Raw genomic sequence first — 21,873 nt, 5'->3', positions numbered from 1 at the left:
ATCAAAAGAAACAAACAAAAAACCCCAAGTTCTACTACACCATAGCAATGTGTGTATATAAAGGGGATAGGACGGTGGGGATTGTTAACTTTTTGTTTTCTAAATATCTAATTGTTAACTTTTTTTTGGGTCCCCATTGTCTCTTGGGGGGAAGGAAATGTTGTATTATATGCTATGACATATTTTATCGCAGGCAGGCAGGAGTGGGGACCAAGTTTTCTTCCAAAGCAGACTTGGCTCTGTAGGCACATCTAGCTTGACATCATTGTCATTGTGTTGTGTTTTTAATCGGGTCCAGGGTCTCTCTGACGGCTGTCCTCCTCGCTGGAGTCCACCCACTCTGTGCTGGTCTCTGCATCCATGAGTGATGGTGGTGGTGGAGGGGAAACGAGGTCTAAGCCTATGATACCAAGCTGCAGCACTGGCCTGGCCCAGAGGTGGGGGTGGTGATGCCCACATCCCACCAACCCCCCCACCCCTTCACTGGGTCAAGGAGCCAGGCCAGCGCCTATGTACAGTTGGTGTCCTGTGGATGTGGATGTGGATGTGATCCAGCCGACTAGGGCCAGAGTGAGTACAACTTGCAGGATGAGGTAACAGCGTTGGGGTTGTGGGCAGCACTGCCAGCCTGAGGCCAGAAAGACTGGGCCAGGGGGCTGAAGTTAGTGGCAAGGGTCAGTGGACAAGCTGGTGGTCTCGCTTCGCCCTGCTGAATGTCAGGGCCCAGGGCAGATCCACAGCTAGGAAAGGACTGCGGGGGGGTGGGGGTGAGCGGAAGGGCAGAGTGGGGCTGAGGGAGGAAGCCTGTTGGGTGGGGGACATAGGATCAAGCAGACAGGAGCTCCTGTCTCCCCATTCTGCCCCCCACTCCTGGCTTCCCAGCCTACCTCCCGGCTCCTGTGCCCACTCACGTTGGAAGCTATAGGAGCCTGGAATCAGGTACAGTGGTGTGGGTGGGACACGAGGAAGTCCGACCCCTAGGTTTTGCGGCCACAGTGAGACAAGCCTGCATGGCAGGGTGGTGCCTCCCGGGGGCTGGAGAGGGGCACTCGGATAAGAAGTGGGCATGGTAATGGCGGCAGCGTGGGGGCTGGCCACAGAGAGAACACTGGGGTGGAGAGAGCCCAGGACCCCGAGGCAGGGAGACTCCGGCCTCTGGGCAGCTCCTCTGAGCACGTCCGTGGTGGGGACGACGCTCCTGAGCCCAGGCCCAGTGGGACGGCACCTTCGCCAGGACCTCCTCGCAGCACTGGCGGCTGACGTCTGCGCGGAAATCCATTCGGGCCCACAGTTTGTTCCTCTGGCGCAGGAAGTCAGCCACCCAAGGGCGCCAGTCTTCGCTGAGCGCCCAAGGGAAAATCTCACACTTTGGGTCCTCCAGGTCCTCCTCCATGTCGTTGGCAAGATACAGTGCCAGGAAGAAGTTGCTCTGGGTGTTCTCGCTGAGCTGCAGGTGGGCGCGCCGGAAATAAACCAATACCAGGCCAGGAGGTACTTATCTGAGATCTGGACACAGGGGTCTTGGGAGAGGAACTGCTGGAGAAAATTGCCCTCCAGAAGACAGAGGAAGGCTTGTAGCTCCTGGTGCTGGCGAGAGAGGAGAGACTCACCGCTCCCACCAGGACAGCTCCGGCCCCCCAGGTTTACGTGGGTGGCAGCCATGTGAGCAGTGGTGGGGTCTTGGGCAGTACTCATCTCTCAGAAGGACACGACTCACGGAAAGTGGGGCAGAGTGATCTAACCTCAGCAAGAACCTTCAGTCGACCAACTCCAGAGACCCCCGGGACGTATTAATATAGCCCTAGGGCTGTCCCGCCCCGAGAAGGCCCTCCGCCAATCAGCTCCCTTCCTGTGAAGGGGTGTGGCTTGTCTGCACCATTCACTCCCGCGTGAGACCTGTCACCTGCGGCTCCCTAAGGGAAAACGGCTGCAAATCTCCATCACCTATGTCGAGTAGCAGCTGATCCCTCGCCCGAAGGCCAGGGCGGGCCGGGGCCCCTCCCAGGTGCCGGCGGGGAGGAACCGGAAAAGGTTTAATTCTCTGCTGAAGCGCCTCGTTAGGGCAGGCTCGCTGGGTGGATCTGTGTTGTATTGCGATCCTCAGAAAACCGGTGGCTGCAGAGCTGCGTTGCGCCCGCGGCGCCCCCAGGCGGGCAGGAGCGGCACTGCCCCCAGGTGGCCAACGCCTTTCTCCCTCTGCGCTCTCGGAAGCTCCATCCCACGCGACGGGTCACGCCGCCAAATTAGACAATAGCAGCCAGCCAAACCCGCTGCCAGGGACTGGATTCCCGTTCTCAGCGACCCTATACAAGCCAGCGTAGAACAGGTCCCCTCAATCTTCCCAGACAGAATTTCTCTGCAGGACCAGGCAGCCTCATCTTAAGCCCCCAGAAAGGCTGGTGGGTTCGAACCACCCACCTTGTACTTAGTGGCCCAACATGTTAACTCTCTTAATGTACTTTTATCATGAAAAGGTCTATTTCATTATTAAGCATAAATTTACTAAGAATCCCCCCCCCCCCCCCAATAATTTAAGCCAAAGGATTCTTGTAAAGTATATACCTCACACTGGTAAAAGTTTCTCTCAGGGTTGAAAACCCAGGTTATATGTACCTTGAGCTTTTACAACTCATCTGAGACCCTAACGTCACTCCTGTATGTCCACCTCCCCCTTGCCCCCCCACCCCCCACCCGCGGAAGGAAGAAAAGACACACGGAAGATTTCCAAAACCACAAAACATTTATTTAGCCTGAGATTTCCAAAATCAGGAGGAATTTAAGTAATGGGGACAGGCTCCTCCTCGGGGTCTTCCGGGAAGTCGGGAGGCCCACCCGCTCCAGCAGCTTGGTATTTCTCCAGTTTGGCAATCACGTCTTTCGCTGGATTGAAGACGCCATTGGTCTGCTGGTCGCAGACATAGCAACGAGGGGTGGTGCGGAAATGCTGCAGTGCACAGCGCTCGCAGAAATAATGCCTGCATTTGGTGACAACGGGGTTTTGGAAGGTCTGGCGGCAGATGAAACACTTGAATGGTATTTCCTCATCGTCGCTTCCTACTTCATAGTTTTCGTCCTCATAGACGCCATAGCGACCCTCATCAAGCTCACGTTCGATCTGCCACCCATGCTTGTAGTCAGAACGATCGTGTAGGAACTTGCAGCTGTCTCCGAAGCCGCAGAAGCCAGTCTCCTTGTAGTCCTTACAGATGTCTGGCTGGTAGTCCCAGCGCACCGTGGCACGAAGATGCTCGGGCGCGCGAATGGGACCTTTCCTCACCATGCCGGAGGAGGCATTGCCCATTGACGTATCCTTGGGCTTCATGAATTTCTGATAATTGTTGATTCCCCGATAGATCTTGTCATCTTCCTTGCCCCTCAGCTCCTCCTGGATTTTCTGGCTGCGCTCAAAGATCGCTTGGGCATCGCGCTCCTTTTCGGTGTCCAGCTCGTAGACTGCGGTCGCTCCCATATCCTCGGGCCCCACGGGTTTGGCGGAGCGGGTGGACTTGTAGACCACACCGAGACCCTCGGGCTCGTTCTCCTCCTCGCTGCTCAAGTGGTCGTAAGGCGCCTTTTGTCTACCGCTGCCACGCGTCGTTTGTATCATCGGGTTGTGGATCGTCCGCTTCTTCTCCCGGCGAACCACAGTGCTGCCTTCCTCGCTGCTGCTGCTGCTGCTCTCCTCCGGCTCGCGCTCGCAGACCGGGCGCTTCCTCCGGCCCGCAGCACCTTTCCGCCCGGGCTTTTTGAAGAGGAAGGTGCATACCTGATCGGCCGACTTCCCGGGAGAAAGTTGCTCTGCCATTTTGGAGTAGCTAGCTGCAGACAGCGCCCGGCGTGGGCGCGGCACCGCGGCAGGGGCAGTGACCCGGGAAAGCGCGGCGAGAACGCTCTTGAGCCTTACCGGCCACCGTAGCTTCTTCCGGGGCAGGCGGGCTGGTGGCGTGCCGCGGGGCTTGCCGGGAAGGGAGTTGAGCGGAAAGCGGGTCACCTTTAAGTGGTCTTGGAGGAAAGCTCGCCGCGATGTGGTTTGAGATTCTCCCCGGACTCGCCGTTATGGCGACCTGTCTGCTGATTCCAGGGATAGCGACGGCGCATATCCACAAGTTCTCTAACGGGGGCAAGGTAAGCCGGTTCCCCCAGGCGCGGCGCCGACCCCCTGTTCGCTGGCTTTCCGAAACGAAGGGCGGGGAAGGGAGGCCCTAGGGTCCGGTGGGAGTCCTGGGGGCGTAGTGGTTACATGTTAGGCCGCTGACCCCAAGATTGGCAGTTTAAAATCATCTTCCACTACGACAGAAATCGCATCCTAGTCAAGCAAGAAACCGCTAACTGTTTTTCGGGAGAGAGTGGGTCCAAACTTCTAAACATGGGAATTTAGGCGTCGAGTACCCTTATTTCTGGCTGGATTTTTATTTTCCCGTGACAGTTTAAATTCCCTCACTTCTCTTGCAATCCCCTAAGAATTTACCCCCCACTGCCCCGTTTTTCGTAGCAGGTTTTTTTCCCTCTCTGTAGCACTTCACCTCACCTCTGGAGTATTGGTCGGGAGTACACAGTCATTTGTTTGGGGGCTTGTTTTCCACCGCCGTTCTTCTCATTGGAGCCCTAAAATGCAACAAGGGAACTTCCTCAAAGACAAGGAAGATAGTGATGCAGGTTAAAAGTAGATGCAAGAAGCCAAGTTGGCCTTAATTCTAAAGTTTAGTGGTTTGATTTTTATGTAAGAGCTTCTGGTCTTGTTAGTTTTGTTAACATTCATCCTTTGGAGTCAGTCGTCTTTATTAAGTGCAACAATAATTGCTTTTTATTTGTAGGAGAAAAGAGTTGCCTATTTTCCGTACCAGTGGAGTTTGATGGAGAGAGATAGGCGTGTCTCTGGGGTGAATCGTTACTACGTATCTAAGGTAAGATGACCCTGATACTGTCCATCTGCCAGAGTTAAAGTGGGTTCTGGTCATCACTGGCCCAGGATCATCAGCTGGCGAAGAAGTGGCAGAGCTGAGATCTCTAGAAGCCTTACACTGTACTACTGTGTCTAGTTGATAGATACTTTTATTATGGCCTCATTTGTCAAGATCAAAAATTGAGGTTGCTGTCCATTGTCTGCAAATTGTTTATCTTAGGGAGCCTTGGTGGTGGGCTGCAGTCTGAAAGGTCAGCTGTGTGAAACCACCATCCACTCTGGAGAATGATGAGGCTTTCTACCCTTGTAAAGAGTTACAGTCTCAGAAACTGCCCTGTAGGATTACTATGTGTTGGCATTGACTCCATGGTAGTTAGTGTCTACTTTATCTTGGATTATGGGCTATAATACAAAGGTTTTTAATTGCCAGGGGGAACACGGAGTAAGTTTTTTCTGAAACAAAAAAAAAAAGGGTGGTAGGCCAAATAAGTTTGGGCACTTCGGCTGTAGCCCAGGAATTGGCAGATTGTGACTCTTGAGTCATATGCGGTTCTTTCGGTCTGTCCATGTGGCTCTGAAGTCAAATGGAAAGATTTTAACGGCTATTCAGATAATGGCAATGTCATTTGTTTGTTAAAATATACTTATGCCCTAGAATAATTTTTAAATTGTTGTGAGGGACAGGATTGGCTCTTCCGACTCAGTTTGCCAACCCTGCTGTAGCCCGATCGTTCTCCTTCCCCTCCCACCCCGGGTAACCATCAAAGTCTGTTTTATATGGTATGAAAACCTTTTCTTAATACATGTTTTTAATATCAGTGGTCTCATGCAGTATCTGCCCATTTGTGATTGACTGACTTCATTCTGCCTAATGTTCTCCAAATCCATCTGTGTCTTGAGGGGTTTCACAAATTCATCGTGACTCTAGTGATCAATGTGCAGTGTTGCGTCGTGTGTATGTATCCAAGTTGGTTTATCTATTCTAACACTGATGGCCATTTGTGTTGTTTCCATCTTCTTGCTATTGGGAATAGTGCTGGGATTGTCCCTTATTGTTTTAGGGTATACAGCAATTGAGTAGAGAGGTTGCTGGGTCAGATGGCATTTCTGCTCCCAGTTGTCTGCGGAAGCACCATACCACTTTCCACAGAGGAGTGACAGTTTTAAGGGCGTGACGTTTACCCCAATAGATAGCCCATCGACATAGTGGTGTGTTTATGGACTAGACCATTCTGTATATGGCATACTGTCCTGGGAAATTAGATGTTGGCATACAACTGGCCTGTTTTACAGATATGAGCTGGTGGACTCAGGGTTCCTGCACCAGTGCCGCATTTAGAGACTCACCCTATGGTGTTTGCAATTGGATAAGAAATTGCTGGTTTTGTAGGTCAAAAATGCTCAGGAAACAGCATTTTCACTTGATTTAACCTTCTGCTACTACGTTCTTATGTCGTGTGGGCATTTGTTTCTTCTCATTGGCCTATTTGGTTTTTTAAATATTTCCTCTTTGTTCGCGAATTGAACCCGAGGTAAAGATGATTGTTTATCATGTGGAAAACAGTGGGTCAGAGTGGTTAAGGGCCAGCAGAAGGTCTCGACCTAGGTGACCTGCCCTTGGATAGCGTGCTGATATTTGAGACAATTTGGTCTAATAAGTGTGATCAGAATTATCCAAGCAACTCACGCAGTGCAGTGTTTCTTACGGAACCGCCTCCTTGCCAGAAACAGCGGACCTATTCATGAAAATGCAAATTTCTAGGCTCCTAGCTATTTCAAATGAATTAGGATTTCTGAGAGGCCAGTGTTTGGAATGCTGGGAATTGTAACTCCCCTCACCCCCTCTCCCCCAAGGTGATTCTCCCTTCAAGGAAAACAAAAGGCCTAAACTCTGTTCCTTTGTAACCTGAAAGTAATGTCATCCTTGATTCAACTTGTATAGTTTCTTAAGTATTTGGTTGCAAAATGGAAGACGGACAGTACAGTGGACTGTACTTACTCTTCTCTTCCTCTTAGATCTATTTGGGTTCTTATACTCCCTCAGTGTCCTCCATCCACCCCATCCCCCACACACGCATAAATACACCAACTCCTCAAGCCCCACCTGCAAACCCATTATTCATACAACAGCATCTAGAGAATGCTCTTGGGTGACAGTCTCACAGGAGATCGTTTGTATGTCTTTGTTGGGAACAATTCTCACAATGTCCTTTTAAAATTTTTTGCAGGGTTTGGAGAACATTGACTAAAGCATTTTTCTGACTGGTGAACAAACGACTTGATAATGTTCACCTCAGCCAGCTACAGAAGCGGATGCAATATATTACGTAGTATGTTATGTAGCAATTAATAAAAGCTAAATTACAAAAAAAATTCAAGTCTCCTGTACTTTTTCTTAAGAATACTGCACAAGATGGAGCAATTGCCTCCATATAGGCCCCTGAAGCTGGTAAAATTGTAGACATAGTGTGAACCAAGCCTCTGTCACATGTCTAGCACCTAATTACGGCATCAGTGGGACTTGCCATGGATCCTAGTTGTTCTACATTCTAGTACGTTGAAAACTACTTTTCTGGGGTTTTAGTATAATGTGTAAAACGCTCAGGGCCCATTTGAAACAGACGGCACCTTCACTTCATGCATTCTGCGTGCTCTCTAATGCGTGCTCTCTCATGCTCTGTTTTTGAGGAGAGCAGATAGAACAATTTGGGAGGGAGGGGGGCCCGTACACAATCCATGCCCTTGGAGGAATTTCAGAGCTGCATCTTCCAGTGCCATCCAGTCAATTCCAACTCACAGTGACGCTATAAGGGCAGAACTGCCCAAGTGGGTTTCCAAGAGTAACTCATTACGTGAGTACAGACAAAGCCCTGTCTTTCCTGTGGAGCAGCCAGTGGATTTGAACTGCTAACCTCGCAGTTAGCAGCCTAATAAGTATTACACCACCTGGCTGCATGGTAAGGGCTGATAAAATGATGGGTAAGAATCTGTTGGTCAGGTTGAAGATTCAGGTCCATATCCTTCACTTTAGTCTCTATGGCAGCGGTTCTCAATCTGTGGGTTGTGACCACTTTGGGGGGTTGAACGACCCTTTCAGAGGGGCTGTCCAATTCATAACAGTAGCAACTTTACAGTTATGAAGTAGCAATGAAAATAATTTTACGGTTGCGGGTCAACACATATTAAGGGTCACGGCATTAGGAAGGTTGAGAAACCACTGCTCTATGGCATCTGCTGTGGGTAACAGCAAAAGACTTCTAAAATAAGCCTTAATGGTTAATTTTTTAATTTAAAAATACACTTTGTTGTGGAGACTAGACAACATACACCAATCCCACAATTTCTGCGTGTCCAATTTGGTGACATTGGATTGTGCCACCATCCTTACCCTCTTCTGTGTTTGTCCCCCTTTCACATCAACTCACTATCCCTTAAGTCCCCTGTCTATCAAGATACTGTTGTCACTTGGATCCCTTGGAGCTAGTTCTTAAAAAAGCACAAGGCTCAAGGTAGACCTTTTTTACTAGTTAAGCGCAGCTCACGTTCAGTTTCAAGACCCCAGGGGATATTTCTTATTTAAAAACTATTTCAGGGAACTAGTTACAGACATTGATCCAGCCTCCATGACTGCAAGAAATTCTGGAGTCATGAGAAACTTAAAAGTCTGTCCTGCATTTTTTCCCTTTTGATCAGGATTATTCTGTAAAATATTTGATTAAAATATTCAGCAGTTGACTTGAATCAGCCTTTTACTGCCAGGAAGTGAAGCAGTTTATAGTGCTGTGTAGCCCCGAAGGAACCTGGTGGCATAGTAGGTTACAAGTTGGGCTGTGAACTGCAAGGTCAGCAGTTCCAACCCACCAGCCACTCCTCAGGAGAAAGATGAGACTGTCTTGTATCATATTTACAGCCTCAGAAACCATAAGGGCTATTCTACTCTGCCCTCTGGTGTCTCCATGAGTTGGAATCAGGTTGACAGCACTGAGGTTTTTTATTTTGGTGTCATCTGGGCCTCTCTGTCGCTATACAGAATCATCGCAATTTAAACTTCGAAGGACCTGTAGACCAAATGCTTGGTTGCGAAAATGGTTCCAGAGATGGGCGAAACTAGCCGAATTCTGGTGTTGAGTCCCAACCCAATGCTTTGTAACTAAGTTTTGTGGCTCACTTCAATACACATCAACTGAATTACTTACCAGGTACACTGTTAATGGAGCCGAATCAGACCATTCCCTGCCTTCCAGTACCTCAGTTCAGGAGGAATGACAGAAACTAGCTGGGGAGGGGAGAATCAAGGTTACGAGTGCACAGGAGGCAGAGGGGGAGCCCAGGAGAGAGGGGAGACATGCCAAATACAGGCAAAAGCAGGAATGGGAAGCATTGGACTGCATGGCCCTGTGGGAAAGAGCTCCCAGCAGTTCTGCAATTGGAGTCATTTCTGATTCAGAGCAACCCGACGTCCAACAGACAGAAACACTGGCTGGTCCAGCACCAGCCACACCAGCATTCCTCTGCTTCACTGTGTCAACCCATCACGTGGAGGCCTTCCTCATTTTCACTGACCCTCTACCATGACGTCCTCCAGGGGCTGGTCTCTCTTGATAACGTATCCAAAGTCTATGAGACTGTGTCTCACGATCTTTGCTGTATTTCCGCTGACAGATTTTTTTTTCCCCTTTGCGCTTCTGACATTCCACGTTGCTTTCAATAGTCTTTGCTGACACAGTCGTTGGAATGCATTCACTTGGCTGAGGTCTTCCTGATCCACTGTCCGGCTTTCCCAGCCCCGGGCTTGAGTGCGGCGCACCTCAGTCCTCACCATGACATCTTGGCTCAACCCCACTTTAAAGAGGTCTTTGCAGCAGCTTTGCCCACAGACACGGTGTCCATTGATTTCTTGGTTGCTGACTGCAGCCAGTGGAGCAAAACGTGTGAGAGGAGAAGTGGAGGCGGAGCACGGACTGGAGGGATGGGTGGGTGTAGCTGGTACATTTCATGGCCACTTGCTCCTGGGTAGGGGTAGAGTCCAGCTGATGGCTCCAAGGAGGTGGGGCCTTTTTATGAGAGACCCTGGGTACCCCTCTACCCTTCTCTCTTTGCACCTAGGTGCCTTCCATGCTTGCTGGGGCAGTGTCTGCCTCCAGGGGTGGCCCCATGCGAGCCCCCAGACCCTGAGAGCGATCTGTGCCTTACTGTTTCCACTGACCTTGGATCCATGTGACTGCACCCACTGGCCTGTGATCGCCCTGCATCACGCTTCCACTTTCTGTGCCCCCGGCCTGCAGCTCCGTGAGTCTGAGGAGGGTTCCAGCTAGCATCGGACCCGTGGACATGAGTTGGACTGGGCTGGGATGCCTTCTTGATATAAGATGACTTCTTGATAGGAAGTTTTTTCATACACTTACGCAGATCTCACTGGTTTTTGTTTCCAGAACATGAAGAGCCTGGCATGTCTCCCTTGAGAGCTTGGGAGTCCTGGTGAGGGCAATCAGGAGCCAATGCAAGGAAGCAGGAGGAGAGTGAGCTGGTGATTTGGAGTTCTGTCTCCCATCACATTGTCATTTAAAGCAGCACATTCTCAACCTGGGTGAGTGGCCCATGGTGCTGGGTTGGGAATGTCTGTAGATTGAGCTGCCCCAAAGAATCCATAGTACTTAAGCAGAGAAGCCCTGATTCGACATGTACTGTGGGAGAGTTCGGGGAAGAAGACTGGACATAAGAAAACCAGATAGGAGGCTATCGTAGTAATCTAGGTTCTCCGAATATTGATGGTCTAACTGTGGCAATGAGAGTAAGGCTGGGAGGAGGAGGGGGAAGACTGCCGGTGATGCTGTGGTGTTTGGTTGGCCTGGAGAAGAAGAAAGGCTCAGTGACTGCTGAGCAGGCGTCCAGGTGCGGTTACAAGAAGCACAGCAATTACCTCAAAAAAATCCCCAAACAAAATAACCAAACTCACTGCCACCCGGTCAACTCTGACTCCTGTGATTCCCACACGACAGCGCAGAAGTGCCCCTCTGCGGTTCTGAGCTGCAACCCTTTTTCTTTTTAAGTAGTTTTATGGGCACTTCATCCGCATAGCATACAATTCAGTAGGTCAATCGGATCAAGAAGAGTGGTATTATCCTTACCACAAGCAGTTTTTGAACGTTGTCTTCTTCCTGGTACTCATTGTTATTACTGTAATTATCTTTTTTTTATTGCCACAAAAATATCCTCGGACAAACATTGTACAGTGGGGTGAAGGGAGACACCGGACAGGGCAAGATATGACAAAATAATAATTTATAAATGATCAAGGGCTCGTGAGGGAGGGGGGAGCGGGGAAGGAGGGGAAAAAAAAGAGGACCTGATGCAAAAGGCTTAAGTGGAGAGTGGATGCTTTGAAAATGATTAGGGAAAAGCATGTACAGATGTGCTTTATACAATTGATGTATGTGTGGATTGTGATATGAGTTGTATGAGTCCCTAATAAAATGTTAAAAAAAGAAAAGATAAATAATAATTTTTTTTAAATCAGGAAAAAAAACATTGTCCAATACACCATCTTTTACATGTATAATTCAGTGCCATTGATTATACTCTTCATGTTGTGTGACCAATATTGATATCCTTTTCCAAATGATTCTACACCATTAACATAAACTCAATACCTGCTAAACAAAAACTCTTCTTCCTTCACCTATGGTAACCAATGGTCAAGTTTGGTTTCTTGAGACTGTGACCCTTTATGGGAGTAGAAATCCTTAACTTTCTCTTGTGGAACAACTGGTGTTTTTAAACTCCTGTTTTTTGTTTTTGGTGTTTTAAAACTTCTAACCTGGTAGCTAGCAGCCCAATGCATAACCACGGGACCACCAGGGCTAGGCAGTCATCCTAGGAGAAGGATTTCAGCAGAGCCGCAAAGACATACACCACTGCAGTGAGCTGACAAATGAACATCAGGTGCATTAGTAGAGGTGGAAAACACTTTAAGAAGTGAGAAGTCTTCTAATACTGATAGAACAATAGCCAAGAATATCCAGAATAGTGTTTCTTTTTTTTTTTTCCTTCAGCAGAATAGTGTTTCTAATGCTACCACTTACAATACTAAAACGGGAAAGAAGACTAGATAAACAGATAGTTCTGTATGTGTAATGTATATAAAGGTAACTTAAAAATTGTTCTTAGGGTTCCAGTTCATGCATGCATGGTTTCATTCAAAACAAAACATGCTTCAACTTGTCTCTGTGATCAGTGCATGGTTGCAGACCAACTCTCCCAGTGGTGTACACTTGTCTTAGTCTCCTCTCACTCGAAACCAGACAGTGCCATCAAGTTGATTCCTCCCTATGGGACTGAGTAGAACTGCCTTTGTGGGTTTCTGAGACTGTAACCCTCTCTCTATGTTTTCTTATTACACCACGTGAAGTTAGTCAATCCCAAGAGACTGTAACTCCTTATGGGAATAGAAAGCCTCATTTCTCTCCTGCGGAGTGACTGCTTTTGAATTGCTGTCTCCTTAACCTAACTCACTGCCATCGAGTCGATTCCAACTCCTGGCGACCCTCTAAGATAGCGTAGGACTGCCCCTGTGAGTTTCATGTTTGTAATTTTTTTATGGGAGTAGAAAGCCTGAGAAGTGGGTTGTGGTTTTGAACTGCCAACCTTGTGGTTAACAGCCCAAATGCCTAACCACAACACCACCACTACCCTCCTTAGAGTACTTTAAAAAAAAAAAAGATACTTCTTGTGCCATTAAAAGCAGAAACAGGAACTAGAAACCCAGGGAATCCAGGACAGTGATTCCCCTCAGGGCCAGTGGTGAGAGTGGCAATTCCAGGAGTGGTAGGGAGGGTAGGGTGGGGGAGAAGGGGAACCGATTATAGGGATCTACACATAACCTCCTCCCTGGGTGGCAAACAACAGAAGAGTGGGTGAAAGGGAGACGTCAAACAGTACAAGATATGACAAAATAATAATTTATAAATTATCAAGGGTGCATGAGGGAGGGGGGAGCAGGGAGGGAGGGGGAAAATGAGGACCTGATGCCAGGGGCTTAAGTGGAGAGCAAATGTTTTGAGAATAATGAGGGCAATGAATGTACAAATGTACTTTATACAATTAATGTATGTATGGATTGTGATAAGAGTTGCATGAACCCCCAATAAAATGATTAAAAAAAACAAACAATTTTGAGGCCAGGGCTAATATCAAATTTTTAACAGATATTAAGTGAACAACTTACCAAATTATTAAAACGTATACATAAAACAACAGATTTTAGATGGGTCAAACATTTTGAGGAAGGTCAGGAGGACCTCAGACGTGAATCCAAGATGAAGATATCACCCCAGAAAGTTTGGGCAACTGTTATTTGGGATTCCCCCAAAAGGAATCCTGACAGATTTTTCTAGAAGGACACAGGATGATCACGAGGCTTATGAGGAAGACTTTTAAGGAAATCGAAAATGGCATTACTAAGGAAAGGTCAGGCAGGTTGTGCCAATTTATTTTCCCTATTACAACAATGCACCTGCGCATTCTTCAGGGAGTAGCAAGAATTCCACTGGAAAACCCTACCCCACCCACCCAACAGCCCTGATCTTGCCCCTTCAGATTTGTTTGCCCTTCAAACTCAAAGAACACTGACAAGGCGCATGATAGGAGACACTTAAAGATGCCCAAAGGGCTGATTTGATTTGCTGTAAATTTCAGAGGACACATTTCTTCAGGGAAAGGTTAGAGAGATGAAAACACCACCCTCAGAAGTGTACAGATCGAGATGGAGGTGTCGAGAAACAATAGTTTTTCTTTTGATATTTTTGTTTAATAAATGCTTGTATGGTTTTGCAGCACTGTATTTTTATTTACCCCCATTTGCCTGGTTGGTACATTCATAGAATCTCTCTGGAAGAGAACAGAAGACACTACTAGCAACGACTGCCTCTGGGTCAGGAAAACTGGATGGCTAGGAGGCTTTTTCTTTATTTTAAAAAATTTTAATCAATCATTTTATTGGGGGCTCTTACAGCTCTTAGAACAATCCATCCATCCATTGTATCAAGCACATTTGTACACACGTGGCCATCATCATTTCCAAAACATTTAAAGCTTTCTCTTTAATAATGTTTTTCGAGGTATAATTTCTCAAACTTTGTATAATATATGCGATTTGATTACTTATTTAACAAAAAAAGGCCCAAACAGACTACAGATCCTTAAGACAGCTTCCATTTGCCCTGCGCCTTAGCTAGCTTCAGCCACATCGGCAACACTGAGCCTTTCTTTTTTATGAGAGTGCCCTTAACATTTGAATACAGAGATTACTAATGTTTTTATGCTACTTGTCCCTTGTTTGGAGACCAAGATGCCACATTCCTTTGTCATTGCTCTGTGAATCCTACTAAGCCAAAAACCAAGTGCACTGCCATCGAGTCACTTCTGACTCATAGCAACCTTGTGGGCAGAAAAGAGCTGCCCTTGTGGGTTTCTGAGAGTATAAATCTTTATAGGAACAGAAAAGCCTCATTTTTCTCCCATGGAGTCGGTTTGAACTGGTGACTTTGTGGTTAACAGCCCAATGTGTAACCCAGTATGCCACCAGTGTTCTTTGTGAACCCCACTAGCAAAACAAAATCAAAACCCTTACGAACAGACACATTTTGTGTAAGAAGAAAAACCAGTGAGGCTGATTATATAATTTACATCAAGGAAGTGATTCCCACAGTTGTGGAGTTGAGCAAGTGGGTGAGTCTAGGCTGGTTCAAGTCCATGGGTCAGATGTTAAGCAGGAGATTTCTCCTAACTTGTACAGCTCCCAGGGCTGATGAACCAAGAAGCAGGAACACCAAGCAGGAAGACCATGACTGGTAGATGCAGATATGGATGGGTTCAAGATTGGCAAGTCACATGTTAGAGTCTGATGACTCCTTGGGCCAGCAGACAATATGGCAGGTCACTGGCTCAAGTCTGAAGAACCTGTGGTCAATAAGCCAGATGCAGGGCCCAGAACAGCAAGAAGTGAGGACGTTTTCCACAGTGTGTACTTATATATATTGAAGTAGGCCACACCCCCAAGGCTGTGACCTGAGTGAAGGGGTTGCACCGCACCTTAATCATCCCACAACTGCTTGGTTTCACATAGCAGATCCTATCATGGAGTTGTTTACATTATGTTAGGTTGCATCATGGGAGATTACTAGGCCTCAACTGCCAAGTCACTTGAAAATCTTGGTCAGCTAAATTGACACAAAACCTAACTCAAATATCTTCTGAAAACGGTTGGATTTGACTCCCTGTCTGTTAAATTGACCCCGACCAGCAACCAAACCCACTCCACTACCATCACAGTAGATAATACCCATGAAGCCATTTGTAAGTACACAGCCATGTGCCAGTGGAAAGGATAGCTGACCCTCTTACGTAAGAAACATACCTTTAGGGACTCTCAAATGGACCTTCAATTCTGCCAAAGGCATGATGGGAAGACACACAGGCCTAGTGAATAACTGTCATTGGTGGCAGCTTCGCCTGTGGTTTCCTGTTCAAATGAGTGATTGCAGGAGCGCAGAAATGAAACACAATCGGCAGTAACAGGGAAATGAAGACATAAGTGTTCTGACAAGAGGGGAACATGCTGTTCAAGCCACAGTGACAACTAAGTGGCTGTTGCCCCCCTCAGCTCTGTTTTGCGGGAGGGTGGCAAGTGGATAGAGTTGAAATCCATCACCCTTAACCAGGAAGCTCTGGTCGAGGGCAGGGGCTTGGGGGGAGCAGAGGTAACAAACCTGGGATTTCAATATTCATCTCATCCTGACAATTTTGTGACCTGAGAGCTCAGGTTGGCCTGCTGTACTTTTAGAATAGAGACATGGAACGATTGTAGGGTTTGGTTTTTCTGAGGTATGTAGATGCTGATTTAGATTCCTAAAGAGACTAACATTTAGTTTATTGGTTTGAGTCTAGGTGTGTTTGTGTAATAACCTCCCCTACCTCTAAACACACACACACACACACACACACACACGTCATTCCCCCCCATAACCAACTGCTAAATCTCTGAAGTGTGCATATACTGGAATATGATGGGGCTTCAAAAAATCATGGAAAATTCCATTCTCTCTCCATTTAAGATGTTTGATATTAGCATCCTAATACAAAGCCAACATTTAAGCAATGTAGCAACTGCAAGAAACAGAAACCCCAACTTAAAACTTTTTTCCGTAGGAAATGTATTCAGCAAAGTGACACATAGTAAGTGCTCAATAAAAGTTACCCATCCACTGGCCATCAAGCTGATTCTGCCTCATAGTGACCCTGGCTAGGGTTGTGGAACCTGTAAATCTTTATAAAGGAACAGACAACCTCATCTTTATTTTCTCTGAATACTGGTTGGTGGGTTTGAACTGCTGACCTTGTGGATAGCAGCCCCATGCCTACTCCACAGTGCCACCAGTGCACACAATAAAAGTTAAGGCTTTTGTTGTTTGTTTTTAGGCTTTCACACTCCTTTTATATTGTAATGATTTTTCCCACCGACTTTGTGAAGCCCTCTTGTATCCTTTTGGTGTGCGCTCTTCCTTTTGGGGGCAACAGGAGCAGAACTTTGTGGCCTACAGCACCCCGAGCCTGAGAATTTTCTTATATCCTTCACAGTAAAAACATTTTTTAATAAAAGAGTATGAAATAAACGGAATAAACTCAAGCTATGCTGGCCTAACCTTAATGTGGTAAGAGTGCCTTTGGCATATTTGTGTTTCACTCTTGTCTCCCACAGCACTCTCTCCTTCTCAGGTGGATTTGATAATTCATTGCAATGGCCACATGGGCTTTATTAAGGAGGGTAACAGGTTACAATTCAGATGAGAAAAGCTCAGGATATAGTTGTTCAGTCAGGACTGTCAGCCTGGCCTTTGTCCTGCTCATGCAATGCTACAAAACTGTCTTAAGGGCTGCCAATAGATACCCAAAAGGCATACTACTCCAATCACCCTCAACTGGAAGGCACTCAGCTCCAGCTCCTTCAAGTAAGTGCCCTGAGGCACTCATTCCACAAAGCAGCCTATTATACTGGAAAGCATTCAGCTGTACCTGCTCTGTGGGCTGGAAAGTCCACCACTGTGGCTCACGGTTCTGCTGCTGCTCCACTGCCACTTTTCTGGTGTCACAGCTGTCCTCTGGATCAAGGTTCACTTCTCCAGGAATCTCAGGGTCCAAAGGATGTGTTCCACTCTTGATTCTTCTCTGTTGCTGATGTGAGATCCTTACTTCCTGCTCTGGGATGGTGCATTTTTTCCCCAGCAGGATGGCAATATATGTGGACTTCTCCAGATGGAATACACAGAAATCAAATTGACTACATTTGTGGGAAGAGACGATGGAGAAGCTCAATATTAGCAGCAGCTCAAAATGAGACCAGGCGCCAACAGTGAAACAATTTCTCTATAAGTTCAGGTTGATGCAGCTGAAGAAAATTCAAACAGGTTCACCAGAGTCAAAATATAACCATGAGTCCAGCCCATCTGAATTTCAAAGATAGATTTGATATATTGAACACCCATGGCAGAAGCCTTTATGAGCTGTGGGATGACATCATGAGCATCATACATGAAAGCAAAAGGTCATTACAAAGATGGGAAAAAAGATCAAAGTGGATGTCAGAAGAGACTCTGGAAATTTGCTCTTGATCTTAGAGTAGTTAAAGCAACTGGAAGAAATGATGAAATAAAAGAGCTTCAAACATCAGCTAGAGAAGACAAAGCATTACAATGAAATGTGCACAAAGACCCGGAGCTAGAAAACCACAAAGGAAGAACACACTCAGCAGATCTTAAGCTACAAGAAGTGAAGGAAAATATTCAAGCCTCGAATGGCAATGGTAACAGATTCTATGGGCAAACGATTGAATGCTGCCGGAAGCACCAAAGGGGATGGAAGGAATATGCTGACTGAGTCACAAAAGAACTAGTCTATAATTCTCTGTGAAGTACGTGTCAATCACATGGTTTCAAAAAACCTGTTGATATTCAACCATTGCAAAGATAGCATATGGTCACGGACTGATGGTGTCAAAGGAAGAAGTGCAAGCTGCACTGGAGGAATTCGTGAATAACCAGGCTTCAGGAACTGATGGAGCACCAACGGAAATATGGCAACACACTGATGAAGCCCTGGAAGTGCTCACTCCTCTGGGCCAGGGATTTTGGGAGACTTGGCTAAATGACTGGAAGAGATCAATATTTATTCTCATTCTAAAAGGTGACCCAGGAGAGTATAGATATTATCTATACTATGCAAAGGCATTGAACTGTGTGGATTAATATCATATGCAAGTAAAATTTTGCTGAAGATAATCCAACAGCAAAGGTAGCAGTACATTAACAGGGAGCTGCCAAAGGTCAGGTGAAATACAGAAGAGGCTGTAGAACAAGGGATATTGTTGCTGATTGTCAGATGGATCTTGGCTGAAAGCAGAGAACACCAGAAAAATGTTTACTTGTGTTTTATTGACAATGCCAAGGCATTCAACTGTGTGGATTAGAACAAACAATTGTCAGCATTGGGAAGCACAAGGATTCCACAACACTTCATGGTTGTGCTCATGCAGAACCTATAGCCTGGGCCAAGAGGATCTTCAGGACAGTTTTGCACACTCCCTTCTACCAGGCGACTGAGGAGTGTTTCTTTCACCCACCAGATAGATTTTCCTTCTGGACTTAATGCACTTGATTCCTAGAAGCCAGAAAACATCCCAGCTCCCGGAAGCTGACTCTCCTCTCTGATCTCTAAGAACTTGGTATTTGGGGTACGGGTGGCTAGGTCCCTGGACTTTGAAAATGCTGGACTTCTCAGCCATTCATGTTGGAGCAAAACAATGTAGTTTTGACCATGGGCTTGAAATGGAAGGAGGAGGCAGGATCAAGGGGAAAGAAGATAAATAAGGGATTGACGAGGAGTTGAGGTAATGGTGGGGGGTGGGGGGTGGGAGGCGAGAAACTGAGAGGGAATGAAGCCATCGGAGGGGGGGCATGCAACTCAAAGCCCAGGGTGTGAAGGCCAGAAGAGAAGGCACCCAATTTTAGCTCCATCCACCTCTCCTAGACTCTGAGGTAGACCGCCCCTGTCTCGGAGCCTCTGCCCAAACAATTGTCCTCAGTTCAGGAAGAAGCTAACCTGCCGAAGCACTTCCTTCCAGTGCATGTAAGATTCTCGCCACAAAGCCATCTCCCCACTTCTCGCTGCCAGCCCTCTCTTCCCGAGAGTCTGCCAGCTTCTAGCAGCCCCTGGAAGCATGGGAGCAGCGCAGGGCCCATCCCACAAACTGGTCCCCAGGAACAGATGGTGCCCAAGTGCTGTGGCAGGGCTGCCATCAGGAAGACACCTCAGGCAGAGAGGACCCTGCTGGATCCTTCATCGGGTGATGAAGGCAGGTACACTGCTGGCCCAGGGAGGCAGGACACCCAAATGCCAGGAGAGGTCCACGGGGGTGGGAATTTAGGCTTGGGGCATCCTTCCAGTTGAGTTCTCCCTCTGGAGAACTAGGAGATGGGCTTTGCCTGCCTCCCATTGGCTACCTCTTCCGCATCCTGTCTGTTCCTCTTGATGCTCCCAGCACGTGGCCACCCCCTCCAGGGCGCACACTACCCACAGACACTCTCCCTGGGTCCCCGGGAGGAGGACAGGCCGGTGGGTCAGGGCCAGCAGTGACACTAGTTGGTACTGAGCAGTGTGGCCCGAGGGACTTTATGAGTGGCAGGCCAGGGCACAGGCTGAGTACAGTCATGTGGGTAACATTCGGGGGTAGCTCTGGCGCCTGCGTGCTCACCAAGGAGGGTTCCCCAGGGAGGGTTCTCCAGTGGGCCTCACCAGAGAGTGGGTGTGATACATTTGCCCCTGGAGAGCCAGCCGATTCTCCCAGCTGCAGGGAGGGGAAAAGCTCGTTCTCATTCCTCTATGTTTTGATTCTGACCAGAGTGGTTATTCTCTCAATTCTCACCGCGATCCTCACTCATGTGTACTGAGTACACGTGTACTGGCAGGCCTTGCTCAGTTTGCACTACGTGACTCTCCTCCCTTACCTTCCTGTCAGGCCAACAATCTAATGGATGGGAGGAAACAAGCTGCCTAAAGTCACAAGGCCAGTAAGTGGTGGAACTGGGATTTCAGCCCCTCTGGTGGTACTTTGGCGCTGGGATGATAGGTCAGTGGTTCAAACCCACCAGCCACCCCAAGAGACAAAGATGAGGCTTTCTGCTCCTGTAAAGAGCTACCAGCTTGGAAACCTACAAGGCCTGTTGTACTCTGTCCTAGATGGTGGCCTTCAAAGGCAGTGGGTTTGATTTCTTTAGGTCTGGTGGCAGGGACCCTGGTGGTATAGTGGTTGCCCATCGGGATGTAAGCCACAAGGCCTGTGGTTCAAATCCACCAGCCCTCCGTGGGAGAGATAGGACTTTCTATTCCCCTAAGCAGTTATCGTCTGAGACACTCACAGGGGCAGTTTTACCCTGGCCTGTAGGGTCACTATGAGTCTATATCAGGTGTCCTCAAACTGTAGCCCGCGGGCCACATGCGGCCCGCCGAGGACATTTATCCGGCCCGCCAGGTGTTTTTGCCCCGTTTGGTTTTTTACTTAAAAATAAGATATGTGCAGTGTGCATAGGAATTTGTTCATAGTTTTTTAAAAAATTATAGTCCGACCCTCCAATGGGTCTGAGGGACAGTGAACTGGCCCCCTGTTTTAAAAGTTTGAGGACCTCTGGTCTACATCAACTGGATGATAGTGAGTTTTTTCTTTTATTTTGCTTTCTGGCGACGCAGTGGTTCTATGCTAGGCTGTGAACTAAATCTTGGTCTGCTGTCGGTAAGATGTGCCGCCTGGGAAATCTCATAGGACAGTTGTAGCCCACTCTGTAGGATGCTGGGAGTTGGAACTCCCTGTGCCTTAATGAGTTTGGTCTTGATGGTTCTGCTCTGACTGCCAGCTTTGTGCTCCGCCCCCTCCCAGTCTCCAGCCAGCTCAGCAGCCTGCTCCTCTGCCTGGGCCCTCCCAGTGTGGGGTGCTTTGCAGGCACCGCCACCCCTGGCAGCGTTCCTCCCTGGATGAAGCGGACACTTCGCAAAGCGCTTTCCTTTCTTGGTTGGGATTGAGACCAGGTGTCTTAAAATGAGAAGAAAATTCCATATGCAAAGCCTAGAGTTCAGTGCAAGAATTGCAACCTGGGAATTTCACGGATGACTTACACCTCAACCTAAAGAAAACACAAATGCTCACAAGGGAGCATCATGATAAATGGAGAAGAGATAGAAGTTGGCAAGGATTTTGTCTTACTTGGATTTCCCAATCAATGCTTATGGAAACAGCAATCAAGAGATTAAACAACATGTTGTATTGGGTAAATCTGCTGCGCATGACCTCTTTAGAGAATTGAATAGCAAAGACTTTTGAAGACTTAAGATATGCCGCCCCTAAACCCTGACATTTTCTTTTTTTTTTTTTTGATCGCCGCTCGCTCCCCGATCCCTTCCCATCCTAACCCTGACATTTTCAATTACCTCATAAGCATGCAAAAGGTGGACACTTTGAATGCAGAAGACAAGAAAAACTGAGGCATTTGAATCTTGGTGCTGGGGAAGAATATTGAGAGTCCAACCAATGAGCTTTGGGCTGTTAACCATGAGCTCAGCGGTTTGAAACCACAAGTCATTCCTCTGGAGAAAAAAAGAGGCTTTATACTCCCATAAAGATTTACAGTCTCAGAAATCCACAGTGCGGTTCTATAGGGTCCTATAGACCCCTGTCCGATAGGGTCTCTGTAAATCGGCATCGACTCGATGGCAGTGAATTGACTCTCCTGAGAATTGGCCAGGTGGGTTTGAACCATCGGTTGGCAATTAGCAGCCCAATGTTTAGCCGACAGCGCCTCCTGGCGTTCGGAATCTCGCACACCAGGAAGGCCTAACGTCAGAATTTGGGAAGAACCAATGAAAAACTC

General features: G+C 47.6%; 2 protein-coding genes and 1 pseudogene across 2 annotated transcripts; 1 reads left to right on the top strand and 2 right to left on the bottom strand.

The window, feature by feature from the left end:
* Positions 1-919: 919 nt before the first annotated feature.
* LOC142433701 (speedy protein C pseudogene) lies at positions 920-1,704 on the bottom strand (annotated as a pseudogene).
* Positions 1,705-2,721: 1,017 nt separating this feature from the next.
* RNF113A (ring finger protein 113A) lies at positions 2,722-3,914 on the bottom strand. Its single transcript, XM_075538874.1, has one exon. The coding sequence runs from the start codon at positions 3,803-3,805 to the stop codon at positions 2,777-2,779; it is 1,029 nt and encodes a 342-aa protein (XP_075394989.1). The 5' UTR covers positions 3,806-3,914; the 3' UTR covers positions 2,722-2,776.
* NDUFA1 (NADH:ubiquinone oxidoreductase subunit A1) lies at positions 3,630-7,276 on the top strand. The gene is made up of 3 exons (XM_075538875.1): positions 3,630-4,125; positions 4,815-4,904; positions 7,132-7,276. Exons 1-3 carry the CDS (start codon positions 4,024-4,026, stop codon positions 7,150-7,152), a joined length of 213 nt encoding a protein of 70 aa, XP_075394990.1. The 5' UTR covers positions 3,630-4,023; the 3' UTR covers positions 7,153-7,276.
* The last annotated feature ends 14,597 nt before the right edge of the window (positions 7,277-21,873 follow it).

Source organism: Tenrec ecaudatus, chromosome X (genome assembly GCF_050624435.1).
Source record: "Tenrec ecaudatus isolate mTenEca1 chromosome X, mTenEca1.hap1, whole genome shotgun sequence".
NCBI lineage: Eukaryota > Metazoa > Chordata > Mammalia > Afrosoricida > Tenrecidae > Tenrec > Tenrec ecaudatus.
This window is presented reverse-complemented; position numbering and strand designations above follow the sequence as displayed.